Source organism: Hyaena hyaena, unplaced genomic scaffold (assembly GCF_003009895.1).
Source record: "Hyaena hyaena isolate Hyena2069 unplaced genomic scaffold, ASM300989v1 scaffold_4, whole genome shotgun sequence".
Lineage (NCBI taxonomy): Eukaryota > Metazoa > Chordata > Mammalia > Carnivora > Hyaenidae > Hyaena > Hyaena hyaena.
In genome coordinates, this window is record NW_024080636.1 from 2647804 (window position 1) to 2661142 (window position 13339).

At 48.6% G+C, this 13339-nt stretch overlaps 2 protein-coding genes across 2 annotated transcripts; one reads left to right on the forward strand and one right to left on the reverse strand.

The window, feature by feature from the left end:
* Positions 1–345: 345 nt before the first annotated feature.
* Positions 346–4022, forward strand: SMDT1 (single-pass membrane protein with aspartate rich tail 1). The gene is made up of 3 exons (XM_039237308.1): positions 346–626; positions 2417–2557; positions 3775–4022. The coding sequence occupies exons 1-2, from the start codon at positions 441–443 to the stop codon at positions 2552–2554; spliced, it is 324 nt and encodes a 107-aa protein (XP_039093239.1). The 5' UTR covers positions 346–440; the 3' UTR covers positions 2555–2557; positions 3775–4022.
* A 1551-nt stretch (positions 4023–5573) lies between these two features.
* On the reverse strand, positions 5574–13090 carry NDUFA6 (NADH:ubiquinone oxidoreductase subunit A6). The gene is made up of 3 exons (XM_039234752.1): positions 12924–13090; positions 6979–7094; positions 5574–5786 (listed from the first exon to the last, which is right to left on the reverse strand). Exons 1-3 carry the CDS (start codon positions 13060–13062, stop codon positions 5655–5657), a joined length of 387 nt encoding a protein of 128 aa, XP_039090683.1. The 5' UTR covers positions 13063–13090; the 3' UTR covers positions 5574–5654.
* Between the last annotated feature and the right edge of the window lie 249 nt (positions 13091–13339).

Genomic DNA, 13339 nt, shown 5'->3' on the forward strand with positions numbered 1-13339 from the left:
GCCGAAGTCGGACGCTTAACCGACTGAGCTACCCAGGTGTCCCTTGAATTATATTTTTTAAATGCTAAAAAGAGAAATACAATTGTCTGAAGCTCGATTAAAACGATTTCTCTTTTCAACCCGTTCGGCTAAACCCTGGCTGTCCTGGGTGAGGGAACAATACGCGGGGTCCACGAAGGACCGCCTGTCAGACGACCGCGCCCGCCGTGCCCTGAACGAGGCTGCGGTAGGAGCATCCGCGTCCTCGTGACGTCACCACGTCCGACCCGCAACAATCGCCTCTTCACCACGTAAGGAGCTAGGTGCACTGCGCAAGTCTGAGAGCGGGGCCTCGCGTCTGATCCCAAAAGTCTCGCGAGGCTTGGGGAGCTACTCTTCCTGAGGGCGTCACAGGGGCCGGCGGTTGGGTCCGGGTGCCGGGCTAGGGGCGGAGTTGGGAGATGGCGTCCGGAGCGGCTCGCTGGATGGCACTGGCATCCATCCAATCCGGGGCTTTCCGGAGCGGAGCGAGCCTGAGGAAACGTGGTGATGTCTCCGCCGGAGGGGGTGGCTCAGGTCGGAGCCTGGTACCGTCGAGGTCAGTCATCGTTACTCGCAGCGGCGCCATTTTGCCCAAACCGGTGAAAGTGAGTGTCTGCCTGGAGGCGGGGCGAAGGGGCCGAGGCCAATCAATATGGGGAGTGTGCGCGGGTCGACGCTGACTGATAGGCGCAAAGGCCAATCATACGACCGCTTTAGACCGGAAGCCGGATCAAGGACAAAGTTTAGCAATGATGCGCTGCTGATTTTGACAGGTGGGAGGAAATGGTCGGGTCAGATCCCGGGTGTTGATTGAGTTGGGCGCACGGAGACCGAGGAGGGTGGGGAGCGGGGCGAGAGCTGAGGACTGCACTTCGCACTAGCCTATCGTGAGGTGCGCTAGTTTTCCAGGGCCACGAGACTCGGCTTTATGCACCCACTATAGACAGATCACGTAACCACTCTGTTCTTGTCTACCTCAGAGTTGATGGGATGAAATAAGGAGTTGTGAAAGGACTTTGTAAATAACGGGTGCGTGAGACCTTTTCTTCCTATGAGTTTTGACCTAGTATTTAATTCACGGGATTTCCAATTCTGAGGTGCGTAGGGAATTATTACAATCACTGTTCTTACAAATGAAGAATCCGGCCAAAGCAGTGAAGCCAGTGAGCCTCCAAAGCTAGCAGCTAGTCAGGTCCTTCCTGGAATCCAGGTTTCCTGTCGGCACGAAACCCTCTCCCCCTCCTTCCTATTTTTTCCACCACTGAGTACTCTCACATGCCCTGAGTACCCTTGGGTTTTTCTTTTCTTGTTTAAATTTACATCCAAGTTGGTTAGCATACATTGCAACAGTGATTTCAGGAGTAGAAAGAATCCTTAATGCCCCTCACCCATTTAGCCCATCCCGCCCCCCCACAACCGCTCCAGTAACCCTGTTGTCCTTATTTAAGAGTCTCGTGTCTCGTCCCCCTCCGTTTTTATATTATTTTTGCTTCCCTTCCCTTATGTTCATCTGTTCTGTCTTAAAGTCCTCATATGAGTGAAATCCTGTGATATTTGTCTTTCTCTAATTTCACTTAGCATAATAGCCTCCAGTTCCATCCACATAGTTGCAGATTGCCCTTGAGTTTTTCTAAGTAAAATGGAAACAGCCCCCTTAAACCAAACAAGTTTGCTTTTTGACTCCAGTGCTGGGTGGGATCTGATTCTCGTAAACCCAGTCTGGCCAGTGTCGCTCACACTAACAGGTGAGCTCAGGACTGCTTCCTGGCAAGCAGAGGGTCTGTGCTGGGGAAGAGCTGCCTTAGAAGAAGGCACAGCTGAGAGAAAAACATTTTTTTGTAAACTCCATAGGAAAATATGAGAGCATATGTTGAGATTCTACTGAAACTCCCTTAGTCCATCTAAACAGTTAGTCTTTTAGTGTAAAGACATGCTCGCTTTTCAAAACATGCTTGTTTTAAAATTTTAACGTGAAATTAAACTTCTCAGGCCCTGGGGGATCTGTTAATGGACTGTATTCTTTCACTGTACATGCTCATTGTTTTGTAATCCATTTTCATGTATTTGGGGTCTTCAGGTAGAGGTGAGCGGTTTCTGCAGTCCAGCACGTAGTACTTTCTTACCTGTTTGTAAGTATCTGCAAGTAGTTACCAGGCTGTGCGCTAAATTTTAGATGCCTAGAATGCCTTCTTCCCGGTTTCCACTTTGATGACCATAAAATAACCTTATCAATTCTTTGAATTTTTTTTTTTTGCTCTGAATTTTTCCAAGGACTTTAAAAATCAAGTAGTTGCTGATCACAGGTCTGGGGTCCACAGGAGTGCCCCCAAGGGCCGGGCCTTCTGTGGTCCCAAGTGGGCTCTGGAGCTCACCGCCACACTCTGACCGTCTGCAGATGTCCTTCGGCCTTCTCCGTGTGTTCTCCATCGTGATCCCCTTTCTCTATGTCGGGACGCTCATCAGCAAGAACTTTGCAGCTCTACTTGAGGAGCATGACATTTTTGTCCCAGAGGATGACGATGATGATGACTAACAGGTAAGACTTCTTTTCCTCTACGTGGACCAGGAACAGGAAGTGGGGTGGCCATCTGAACTGTGACGCACTGTGGCCCTGTAGTAGTTTTCCTTCGCGAAGCGGAAGGGCAGACCCTTAATAAACTGACTCACTTGGCTAATGTTTTGTCTTGCCTTTTCTCTATGTTGGATGAAGAAAACTATCTTATTGACTTAGAAATTCATTGGGATCTCTTCCAAATAGGTTGATCCCAACCAGCCTTTTTATTTGCCCTTTATGGACCCTCGTTCTCTCAACCCATAAGTTTTCTTAACAATTTAATATGCCTTACACACCCACCCCAAACAGATTCATTCTCCACAATGAAATTTAGAAACTGCAGGTTCTCACCATGGTCAGCAAGATTACCAAACTCTGTACCAGTATAGGCTGCATACAGGCATCGCAGCCTGGTCCATACACTGCTCACAGACCTTTCCCCCCATTCCTGTCTCTTCCAGCTTTCTGGTGTTGGCTTCTGGTGCTCTAACATGTGCTGCCTTTCTGTTGCAGATAAGGACAGCTCTGGCCCCGTAGTCTGGCATTCAAGGCTTGCCCTGATCTGGTCACACAATCTGGTCACATCTGTTATTCCAGCTGCATCTTCCATATTCCCAACCACAGACCTATCCCGTATCCTCAAGTATTCACTGTTTCTTGAATTACCAAGAGGCTTACCCACTCCCAAGCAGAGGCTGACTCTTCCTCCCAATTGGAAGGCTGTTTCTCGCTACTCTTAGTTTCACCAATTCTTCATTATCTTTGATGAAGTCTTCCCTCATTCCTCCATTTGAAAGTGACTGTTGTATCCTCTGTACCTCTCTTGTGACACTATTATATAGTGAAGCACACAGGTACACCTCCAAATTCTACTGGACAACGAGCTTCCTCCTGGCAGGGAACATGGGGTTTGGTTTTGTTTTAAAATAAGTTCTACACTCAGTGTGGGGTTTGAACTTACAACCCCAAGATCAAGAAAAAGTCTTATGCTTTACTAACTGAGCCAGCCAGGTGCCCCAAGGAATGTGTTTTTTATACCTTTCGGCCCCCAGTGTGTGTTTTCCAGTGAATATTCAGTACATGTAGGAAGGAGTAAACAACCTGCCTTCTCCTGCCTTGTTTGTTAGAACTCCCTGGAATTCTCTTCTTGGTGTGTGGCTGCTCTGTGCCCAGTTCACTGCTACTTTCCTTTCTTACAGGACATGGAGGAAGTAGAGAAAGGAGACAGCTTTAACTTAATTAAGATATGGTGATGCTCACAGCCTCTCCTACTTCCCTATCAGCAGAAGGGCCCAGGGAAAGCCCTCAGCGTCCTGACTCCCGTGAAGCCTCCTGCACCGTCTGTGACCATACTCGAGACCCCCAGGCTCTGGGAGGCTCCTAAACAATGTGCTGTCCACCAGGCACAGTCAGCTTATGAATAAACATAATAAACATCAGCTCTGTATGACTGAGTGGTGGCTTAATTGTCTCAACATGAGTAAGACCCTAGTTGTCGTTTCTTGTCCCTGCTGTCCTTTCTCTATCAGCTGAACATAACAGGTCTGATTTATAATCCAAGATTTCCAGGCCTCTCTGCATCTACAAAAGTAATTACTGGTGCCTGGGACCTATTTTCATTATTTACAAAAGCCCAGCAGAAACTTTCCCCTCGGTAAAGATGCACAGGTTAACTAGAGTCTCCAGCTTTTTCGGAGCTGAGGAACACTGGCTAGGCACCACCTGGTAATCATAAGCTTTGTTTAATTTTTAAAATTTTTTTTAGCATTTATTCAGTTTTGAGAGACAGAGAATGAGTGGGGAAGGGACAGAGAGAGAGAGGGAGACACAGAATCTGAAACAGGCTGAGCCATCAGCACAGAGCCTGATGTGGGGCTCGAACCCACAAACTGTGGGATCATGACTTGACCTGAAGTTGGATGCTTAACCGACTGAGCCACCCAGGCGCCCCAAATATGCTTTGTTTAAAACTCCTTAAGAAATAATCGTTATTAGGGGCACCTGGGTGGCTCAGTTGGGTAAGCGTCCAACTTCGGCCCAGGTCATGACCTCACAGTCCATGGGTTCGAGCCCTGCGTTGGGCTCTGTGCTGACAGCTTAAAGCCTGGAACCTGCTTCAGATTGTGTCTCCCTCTTTCTCTGTCTCCCCCCACCCCACTTGCACTTGCTCTCTGTCTGTCTCTCTCAAAAAAAAAAAAAAATTTTTTTTTAATTCATTATTAGAATGAATCTTTCAAAACTTGGGTTCCTTAGATGAAAAGACAGTTAAGGGGCTGGTGGTGCTGAAAACTCTGGGAGTGCTCGGGTGGCTGTGTATTCCAACACCGACTCCGTCTCCAGCATTTACACTGCCCAGAGAAGGGACCACCCAAAGCAGAGATGAGTTACTTAACCTGCATCAACACTGATTCTCCCATCACTGGAGCCACAGGGCCGTTTGCAAAACCAGTAGAACTATTTCTGTTGTGTGTGCACTAAACAGCTGTGTTCCTAGAACTATTTCTGTTGTGTGTGCACTAAACAGCTGTGTTCCTCGCAAAGCGCCTAACTGCACAGGGACTTCATGTCATTTTAAGGACCGATGCTTGCTGCAGGCAGAGGGGCTGGGCCTCCGAGCTGCCATTCTCTTCAGAGCCCAGCCCATCACCCTAAGTCTGCGCTGCTCAGTGTTACTCTCATCCCTTCCGAACAGCACGAGCTGCCCAATTTTGGATAATCTGTGCTGTGACACTAAGCTATCCTGGAGGCTGTGGAAACACAGCTAAATTGTACCAGAGTCATCCAGCCGGAATGACAGTTTCTGAGCAGATGGCTTCATCCTTCCTGTTTACTGACATGCAAGGCTCTGAGAAAAGAGAATCTGATTTACAGGAAACACCACACTTCAGGAAAGGGAAAGAACAGGTGGTGTGTATGCAAAGACCCCACGTGCTCAGGCAAAGAGGGAGAGAGACTACAGAAGGAGAGCGTCCCACTGGCTCACCAATGGAATTCTATTAGAAAGTGACCATCACATACTGAGTTTATTTGTGCTCTTAAAGTATTTAAGTATCGACATGCACCTTTCCACTGAGTGACTTCATGGGTCATGGCCAGTGTAGAACTTGGACAGGAAATCCGTTGGCCTCGGCGCTTCTGTTTCATGGAAGAACCGCATAACATGTGTCCGCTGCTTCCATACGTTAATCGTTTCCTCAAGTTCCATCTTTCCCTGCACAAGTGAGGGGAGAGGTGTTCTGTCAGAGGAGCGGAGTGGAAAGAATACCACCCTACAGGCCAGGATTCTGGGCTCTGCTCTGGCACTGACTTGTCGAGTGACCCTGGGCAAGTAGCATTCCAGACCACATTTCTGCATCTGGAAAATGAGGTGGTTATACTAACTGAGCTCTAAGGTCTTTCAAATATTTTTTAACTCTAGCTAACTGATTCCAAGAGGAGAGACTTCCAGGTCAATAGGCCCCTGCCCCATGACTGCCTAACCTGACTAGCTGGTTTTTGCTTAACATTCAATGTGATGTACTGGTTTGTGCTATAGTTCGCACTGATGCTAGCGTGACTGACCAGAGATACAGAATCAGGCCTGGGATTTGACCCAGGCCGACAAGGCTCAGCTAAGCAGCCTGTCTCTTCCAGCTGTAAGCAGCAACCCAGTGAAGCAGTAACTTCCAGGAACGAGGTTCAAGAAGATTTCAAACTTTCCTCATCTTTTTTTTTTATTTTTTTATTTTTTAAATTTTTAAATGTTTATTTATTTATTTATTTTTTTTTAATTTATTTCTAGGAGAGAGAGAGACAGCGTGAGCAGGGGAGGATCAGAGAGAGAGGGAGACACAGACTCTGAAACAGGCTCCAGGCTCTGAGCTGGCAGTGAGCACAGAGCCCGACGCGGGGCCCGAACCCACGAAACGCGAGATCATGACCTAAGCGAAAGTCGGACGCCTAACCGACTAAGCCACCCAGGCGCCCCAATTTAAATGTTTATTTTTGAGAGAGAGAGTGCAAGCGAGGGAGGGGTAGAGAAAGGGAGTCACAGAATCCAAAGCAGGCTCCAGGCTCTGACCTGCCAGCACTGGGCCTGATGGGCTCGGCTCACAAACCGTGAGATCATGAACTGAGCCGAAGTCGGAGACTTAACTGATTGAGTCACCCAGGTGCCCCCCTCTTCTTCTAAAAAAATTTTTTAAACATTTTCTTCATCTTTTTTTAAAATGCAAACCCCAGCTGATTTTTTCTTGAACAACCTTACAGGTAATAACCTCTAAGTTCATCTGTTTCTTTGAAACCCTAAGCAACAGTCGCTGACCCAGTAGTTGCTTTTTAAGCTTGGGAGACAAACTTGGGAAGACCGAGAAACTCTGGACAAGATGGGTGCTCTTATAAGTCGGTTCAGGAGGGTCAGGTACCTTAATGACCAGAAGATCGATCACCCTGGGGTCTGTGACGTGGGCGTTCTTCATGAACATTTCTCGGACCTTATCCCGTCCCTGTTTCATGGTGATGTCTAGCTGGAATGAGTGCACTAAAGAGAAAACACGAGTCAGGGGAGAAACTATATGATCAGAACATGTCTTACAAAAATCGAGTCAGTGGATATTCATAGACACAAACAGGTGGCCCATTCATTTCTTTTGCCAAGTATTTGCCTGACCCTAAACTAGGTGCTTGAGGCTATATAGAAGAGTGAGACACGGCGCTTGCTCTCAAGGAGCTTACAGTTTGTTTAAGACCAGACCTGAGCCAGCATAGCATAGTTCGAGAGTATAAACAACCTGGCTTCAAATCCCAGCTGATCGCCTACACGATCCTGCAAACATTAACTTCTCTGTGCCTGAGAGTACTTATTTCTGAGTGAATGAGGATGATAAGAGCGAGTATAATCCCAGAGCCGTTGTGAGGATCCCAGGAGATGATACGAGACCCTTAAAATGGTACCCGGCATGGGATAAGCTCTCAGAAATGTCAGCATTATTATTATACAGAACAACTGGCGAAAGAGGACAGGGTTGAAAGCAACCACCAGTGATGTGGGCACAGGTCCATGCAGCACACAAGCTTTGGGTTGAGGGAGCCTGCTGAGTGTCTGTGCATGGAGGGGGGGCTTCAGCCCAGCCAGCAACGACCCCCACATGAGGCACATCAGGTTACCCAGGGAAGGAGGAAGCAGTCCACGATGGAACTCCTACTCTCTTAAATTCTAGCCCGAGAGGCAGCCATCCACGAATGCAAACAAAATCATAATAATGAGCAACCCTGAAGTGCCTAAAACAGTAGCACAGACTTAGGGACCTGGGACTTCAGAGGTGGCCTGTGTTATGTCCTTTGAAAATTGGGTGTTATCACTTGTGTTCCCATCCTCTGGCAGTCAGCCTTCAGTGGTTCTGCTGAGCAACAAGGTGGGTGGAGTTAGGCTGAGGTGGGGGCGCATAAACAAGGCTCACAGCCTAGAATGAGCCTGTGGTCGAGGAGACCTGTGTGCTCCTTTGGTGAGGATCCCTTGTGTTGTGGCCATTCTTGTGACATGTCCACTCTAGTCTACAGGATTCTCAAAAGCCACTCTGAAAACCATGAGGCCTACGTAGTGACTAATCAACAATAAACTTTGAGCCTTTAACTATACGCCTCATTTAGCGACAGCATTTGAAAAATAAAGCTTCTGCTAAGGGAAATCTGATGCCATGCCAATCCAACCAGGAAGCAACAGTGGAAATCTAATAGGAGACGCTGCATCCTAGGTGTTAACAGAGAAGAGAAAATCACTCCCACTGGAAAGAGTTGAACGCGGGGTCCAGCGGGGTCCTGAGTGGGCTCTCATGGAGCCCCTCTTCCCAAAGTGGCCTTCACTGACTTCACTCTAGCAGCTTACAATCAACCGTGGTGGGAGAACTGGTACCATGGGAAATGGTCGATGCTCTAAATCTAGGTTCCCACCACCGCCGGTATCATAGTAGGAATTTTAGAAAAGGGCAAACACAGGGACAGTAAGACAAAGACACAAAAACAAATGCAAACTAACAAGCATCCAGGGATTGAGAATCCTCTCACTTGGGGAGAGTGGGGCCCATAGAACCGTGGGTACCTGCCTGAAGTCATAGTATTGGCCCCTGGAAAACATAAGCCTGGAACACAGGTGGTTTAGTGTTTTTAATTTTTTGATTTTTGTTTTTTATAAGTTTATTTTGAGAGAGAGAGAGTGCGCCAGCAGGGTAGGGGCAGAGAGAGAGAGAATCCCAAGCAGGCTCCATGCTGTCAGCGCAGAGCCTGATGCAGGGCTTGAATCCACAAACTGTGAAATCATGACCCTAGTGGAAATCAAGAGTCCCGACTCTTAACCAACTGAGCCCCCCAGGCGCCCTGTTTTTTTTAAAGGAAATGAGTATGAGGACTATTCCCCTGCGGTCAGTGCTTATCTTTCCTGCACTTTTCCTTTTTTTTTTTTTTTAATGTTTTATTTATTTCTGAGAGAGAGACAGCGTGAGCAGGGGAGGGTCAGAGAGAGAGGGAGAAACAGAATGCAAAGCAGGCTCCGGGCTCTGAGCTGTCAGCACAGAGCCTGAGCGGGGCTTGAACCCACAAACCATGAGATCATGACCTGAGCCGAAGTCGGACGCTTAACCGACTGAGCCACCCAGGCGCCCCCATTTCCTGAACTTTTATATTAGATTCCTGCCCAACCTTGGGAGTTTAAAAAAAACAAGGTCCCTCTGTACAAGGGAAGCTGGTGTCCATCTGCTCTCATTCCTCATGACCTCCTGAACCATGCACCAGGCCATCAGGTGTACAAATCTCCTCCTCAGGAAAATGTTCACAGGCACAAACGCCGAGTTTTGCTTACAGTGTCAGTTCACAGATCCCTGAATGCCCATCCTCCGAGGTTGGTCTCTAGGGAGACAAGTCCATAGCTTTGTCCCAATCTCCCTCCTCCCATCCCAACCCCTTGAACATCCCCCCCTCCCCCACCAGTGAGAAAGGCTGCGGAAGGTAAACAGCCTAAGCTACAGCCTGCAGAAGTCTTCTCTGGTCTAACTCGGTGGTTCTTAAACCAGCAATGATTTTGCCCTCCAGAGCGTCTGGCAATGTCTGGAGGCACTTCTGGTTGTCACAAGCAAGGAGAGGGTGCTACCAGCATCTAGTGGGTAGAGGCCAGGGATGTTGTTAAACTACCATGCACACGATTGCCTCCACAACAAAGAATTCTCCAGCACAAATGTGTGGCGAAACCCTGGTATAAATGAATTCCAACTGCTCTTTCTCAGCTCACAGATTCTTGCCTTATTCTTTAAATTCTGAATATTTAAACTGCAATTTGAAAAATCGCAGAGGCTCAAGAGGCTCAACGTGGCCCTTTGGATGAAGGGGACTTTTCCGTAGCTTCCGTGTGTTTTCCCAAAGTTACTATTAAGGAGTCAGAAAGGCCCTGACACCTTAAGAAAGGAAGACAATGATATGGTTCTCAGCTGTTTGCTCCAATCCATCTTGTAGCATTCGTACCAGGCACTGGGAGATCTTGAGAAGGGAAGGCAGCGCAGTGTAATGGAAGAGCATGCGTGGGCTTGGGTTCAACAGCAGTAAGGACTCCACACCACTATCAACTATGACCTTGCTTACGGCAGCCTCCTTAGCCTGCTTCCTCATCCAAAACATAGGAGAAGAAAAATAACCTCTGACCGAATTCCTTTATGGGAACATGGCAAAAATCAGGCGACAACATCTTGCATACAGTAAAGCTAATGCAAATATTAGTTGTAACCATTTCAGCTCTTATTCTCCACACATCTATTTTAAGTTTTAATAATCTGGATATACGCCTACCTTCCTGACTAGCCCACAAGACCCCTGAAGGCAGGGCTGTTTTATTCACATTTGCATCTCGAGGCAGTTGGTACTAACCCTGTAGTACCAGAGACGGCAGAGGAAATGGAAATTAAATGGTTTCTACGTCAAGTGTCCTGTTCTGTAAACACCAAGCCCCAGGTAATATTTTTTCAGTAAGGGATTTGAAGGAAGGTAGTTCTGTCCCTGCGTGCCCATGCCAGGCAGCCGCCACCCAGGCACGTGGCTTCTCTCCCTCTCCAAGTGCAGCATAACTGGGTCCCCTGAGATAGCTGAGAGCCAGGTCTAACAGCTGGATACTGAGGGTCTCCTAAGTCAGGCTCCTCCCCTCGCTAATAGGGTGACTGATGTGCCTCTTACAGTTTCCTGATCTGTAAGACAGGGAAACAATCAGAACCTACCCTAAAAGAAAGCAATGTAAAGCTTTTAGCATAATGCTGGGCTATACGTATGCAATTCTATAAATGTTATTTATTATAAGTGCTATTACTTATTCCCAATTCTTTGCTGTGGCTCCTCAGCTGGAGTCCCAACAACGGAGAGCATGACATGGGTGTAGACACAGTCCTGAGCAACTGACCAGCTACAGACCACCCCCTTAACCCCTTCCCTCTGCTTCCTTCCCTTGCTCTCTAGGCTCCTCCTCTCAGGACCCTTCTGACTCTGGGGTTATCTTCTCAAAGAGTATTTGAGGGGAACTCCTGTAAGGCGATGGTTTAAAAAGAGCCGGCTCCTGAGTGTGGATAAGTGGGTCTATCCTCAACTCAGCCACTGATTTTTTTTTTTTTTTAAATACTATGCAAAGCGTTCTTCCTGCATCTGGGTCTTGTTCCCCACCTCCTGCTCCTCTCCTCAACAAGAAAGGGTTCTGGGCACTCACAGAAGTATTCCGCTAGGCCAACGTTATGTTTTTAAACATCTGCAATTGAATACACCCCTACACACACACACACACACACACACACACACACACATTCACAGACACTTGCTACTGCCCCCTGAAGGCATTTAAATTTGCATCCCTGAAACGGCAGTTCAATCAACTTTCTCCCTCCCTAGTATCCTGTGGGTCTAAGTATTGGTCATCAGCAACTCTCAAAAAGTCAGGTTGAGGACAAGGACACCGTGGAGCAGACACGGTGCTGGGGCACCTGGGTGGCTCAGTCGGTCAAGCATCTGATGGTTTGTGAGATCCAGTGCAGAGCCTATCTGGGATTCTCTCTCTCCCTCCCTTGCTCCCTCCCTCAAAAATAAATAAATAAAGATTTTTTTAAAAAGCCTGGCTTCTGCATGGAGACTCTTGCTATAAATAACAGTAATAATAATAATAAAAACAATAGTAGCAGCCAACATCCAATGCATGTCTAAGTGCCAGGACTGAGCCTAAGCACTTTAGATACATTACCTGTTTAGTAAGGGCTACTCTCTGAAAGTACTATCATGATGCTCATTTTACGGATGAGGAAACTGAGGCATAGCAAGATGAAATAATTTGCTCAAGGTCACACAGCTACTAAAGGGTAAGGTCTGGAGGCAAGTCTGTAACCACCACATTCACAGGCAGGGAAGAGGCAGCCCAGAAGGGTGCTATGATGCTCCAGCTTGCTTAAAAACACCTTCCCTCTCAGCCTGGCAGTGACAGTCCACATTAAAATAAACTAAATCAAATCAACAGAATAAAATATCAACAGCCACTGACATCTGTACTGCCCCTGACAGGTTAGTGGGATTTTCCCCAATCTTCCTTTCATTAAGTACGGGAGGCACCGAGAGGGTATGCCAAGGTAAGAAAACAGAATCTCTGTACCCAGGGAGCTTCTATTTCAATCGTTCAGGTCTAAGTGAAGGCAGGGGGCAGGCCATAAGGGGGCTGGGGGAGGAGTCCCTAAGAACTACTGACGGCAGGTAGACCTTAGGGGACAAGCTTGGGAAACTGGAAATGGAAGGACTGGAAGAGGCACCACTGACTTAAGCGGATGACCCTGGGAAAGTCACTTCCCTTCTCAGGTCGTCTGTTTTTGTGGGGGATCATGTGGGAAACGGACGATCGCTCAAGTCCTACAGCCACTTTGTTCAGTTAACTTGGTGGGCAGCCGTACATTTATTCAGAAACTCTACGGTGGACTTTGGGTTCCAGATCCAACAAGAGCTGGCTCTGGGCCTCGGGGGCGTCACTTCGCCTCTAGGTGCCTCATCTGTAAAATGAGCAGGTCACTGACAGTCCCTGCTTCCCCTGCACCCCCCCCCCCCCGCCACGGGTTCGGTAAGAATTACGGGGGACAAAAAGGCCAAAGGGCCCGGGGCGCCTCGAAGCGCGGTCCGTCTGCGGGGCACTGCTGGTCTGACTCGGGCGGGGCCGCCAGATCGGGTCCATTAAATGCTCGGGGGACCCTCCTCCCCTGAAGCACCCGGAGTCGCCTGCGCCCAAGTCGGTGACCTCAGCTCGTCCCGGGAGAAATGGGAGGCCAGGACGGCTGCGACCTTGGGCGGCTGCATCCGGAGCCCCGCTGCCTCTCACCAGTGTTCGGCACCTCTCGATACCAGGCGCGATACAACTCGCGCACCCTCCGCTTGGCTTCATTCATGTCCCGACTAAAAATGGGCTTCACTGAGGTAGGAGCCGCAACTGCAGCTCGCCGGAGGCCGCTCGCCGCCATCTTGCTAAAGAAAGCCCCTCCCGCGAGTGCGGCCTGAGGACGAAAATCTTCTCTCATTGGCTAAAGCTGAACGCCACGCCCCTAAACTCCACGGGTAGGCGGGAGGAGAGCTGTAGGGCTCTCTGATTGGCTGGGAGACCTCCATCTCTGGGTGATGGCCCCTGGGGCCTGCGCATGCTCCTGTGCGGAAATGCCGGCTCCGCCGTTGGTGGTCCTAACCCTGACCCAACCGTGCCGCCAGGGGACGCTGGAGCGCCAGAGTGGCCGTCGAGCTGTC

Coding starts and splice junctions, on each gene's coding strand:
- SMDT1 (XM_039237308.1), top strand. CDS start 441: ATGGCGTCCGGAGCGGCTCGCTGGATGGCACTGGCATCCATCCAATCC. Junction 627..2,416: donor TTTTGCCCAAACCGGTGAAA/GTGAGTGTCTGC, acceptor GACCGTCTGCAG/ATGTCCTTCGGCCTTCTCCG.
- NDUFA6 (XM_039234752.1), bottom strand. CDS start 13,062: ATGGCGGCGAGCGGCCTCCGGCGAGCTGCAGTTGCGGCTCCTACCTCA. Junction 7,095..12,923: donor TCGAGAGGTGCCGAACACTG/GTGAGAGGCAGC, acceptor TTTTCTCTTTAG/TGCACTCATTCCAGCTAGAC. Junction 5,787..6,978: donor TCGATCTTCTGGTCATTAAG/GTACCTGACCCT, acceptor TCACTTGTGCAG/GGAAAGATGGAACTTGAGGA.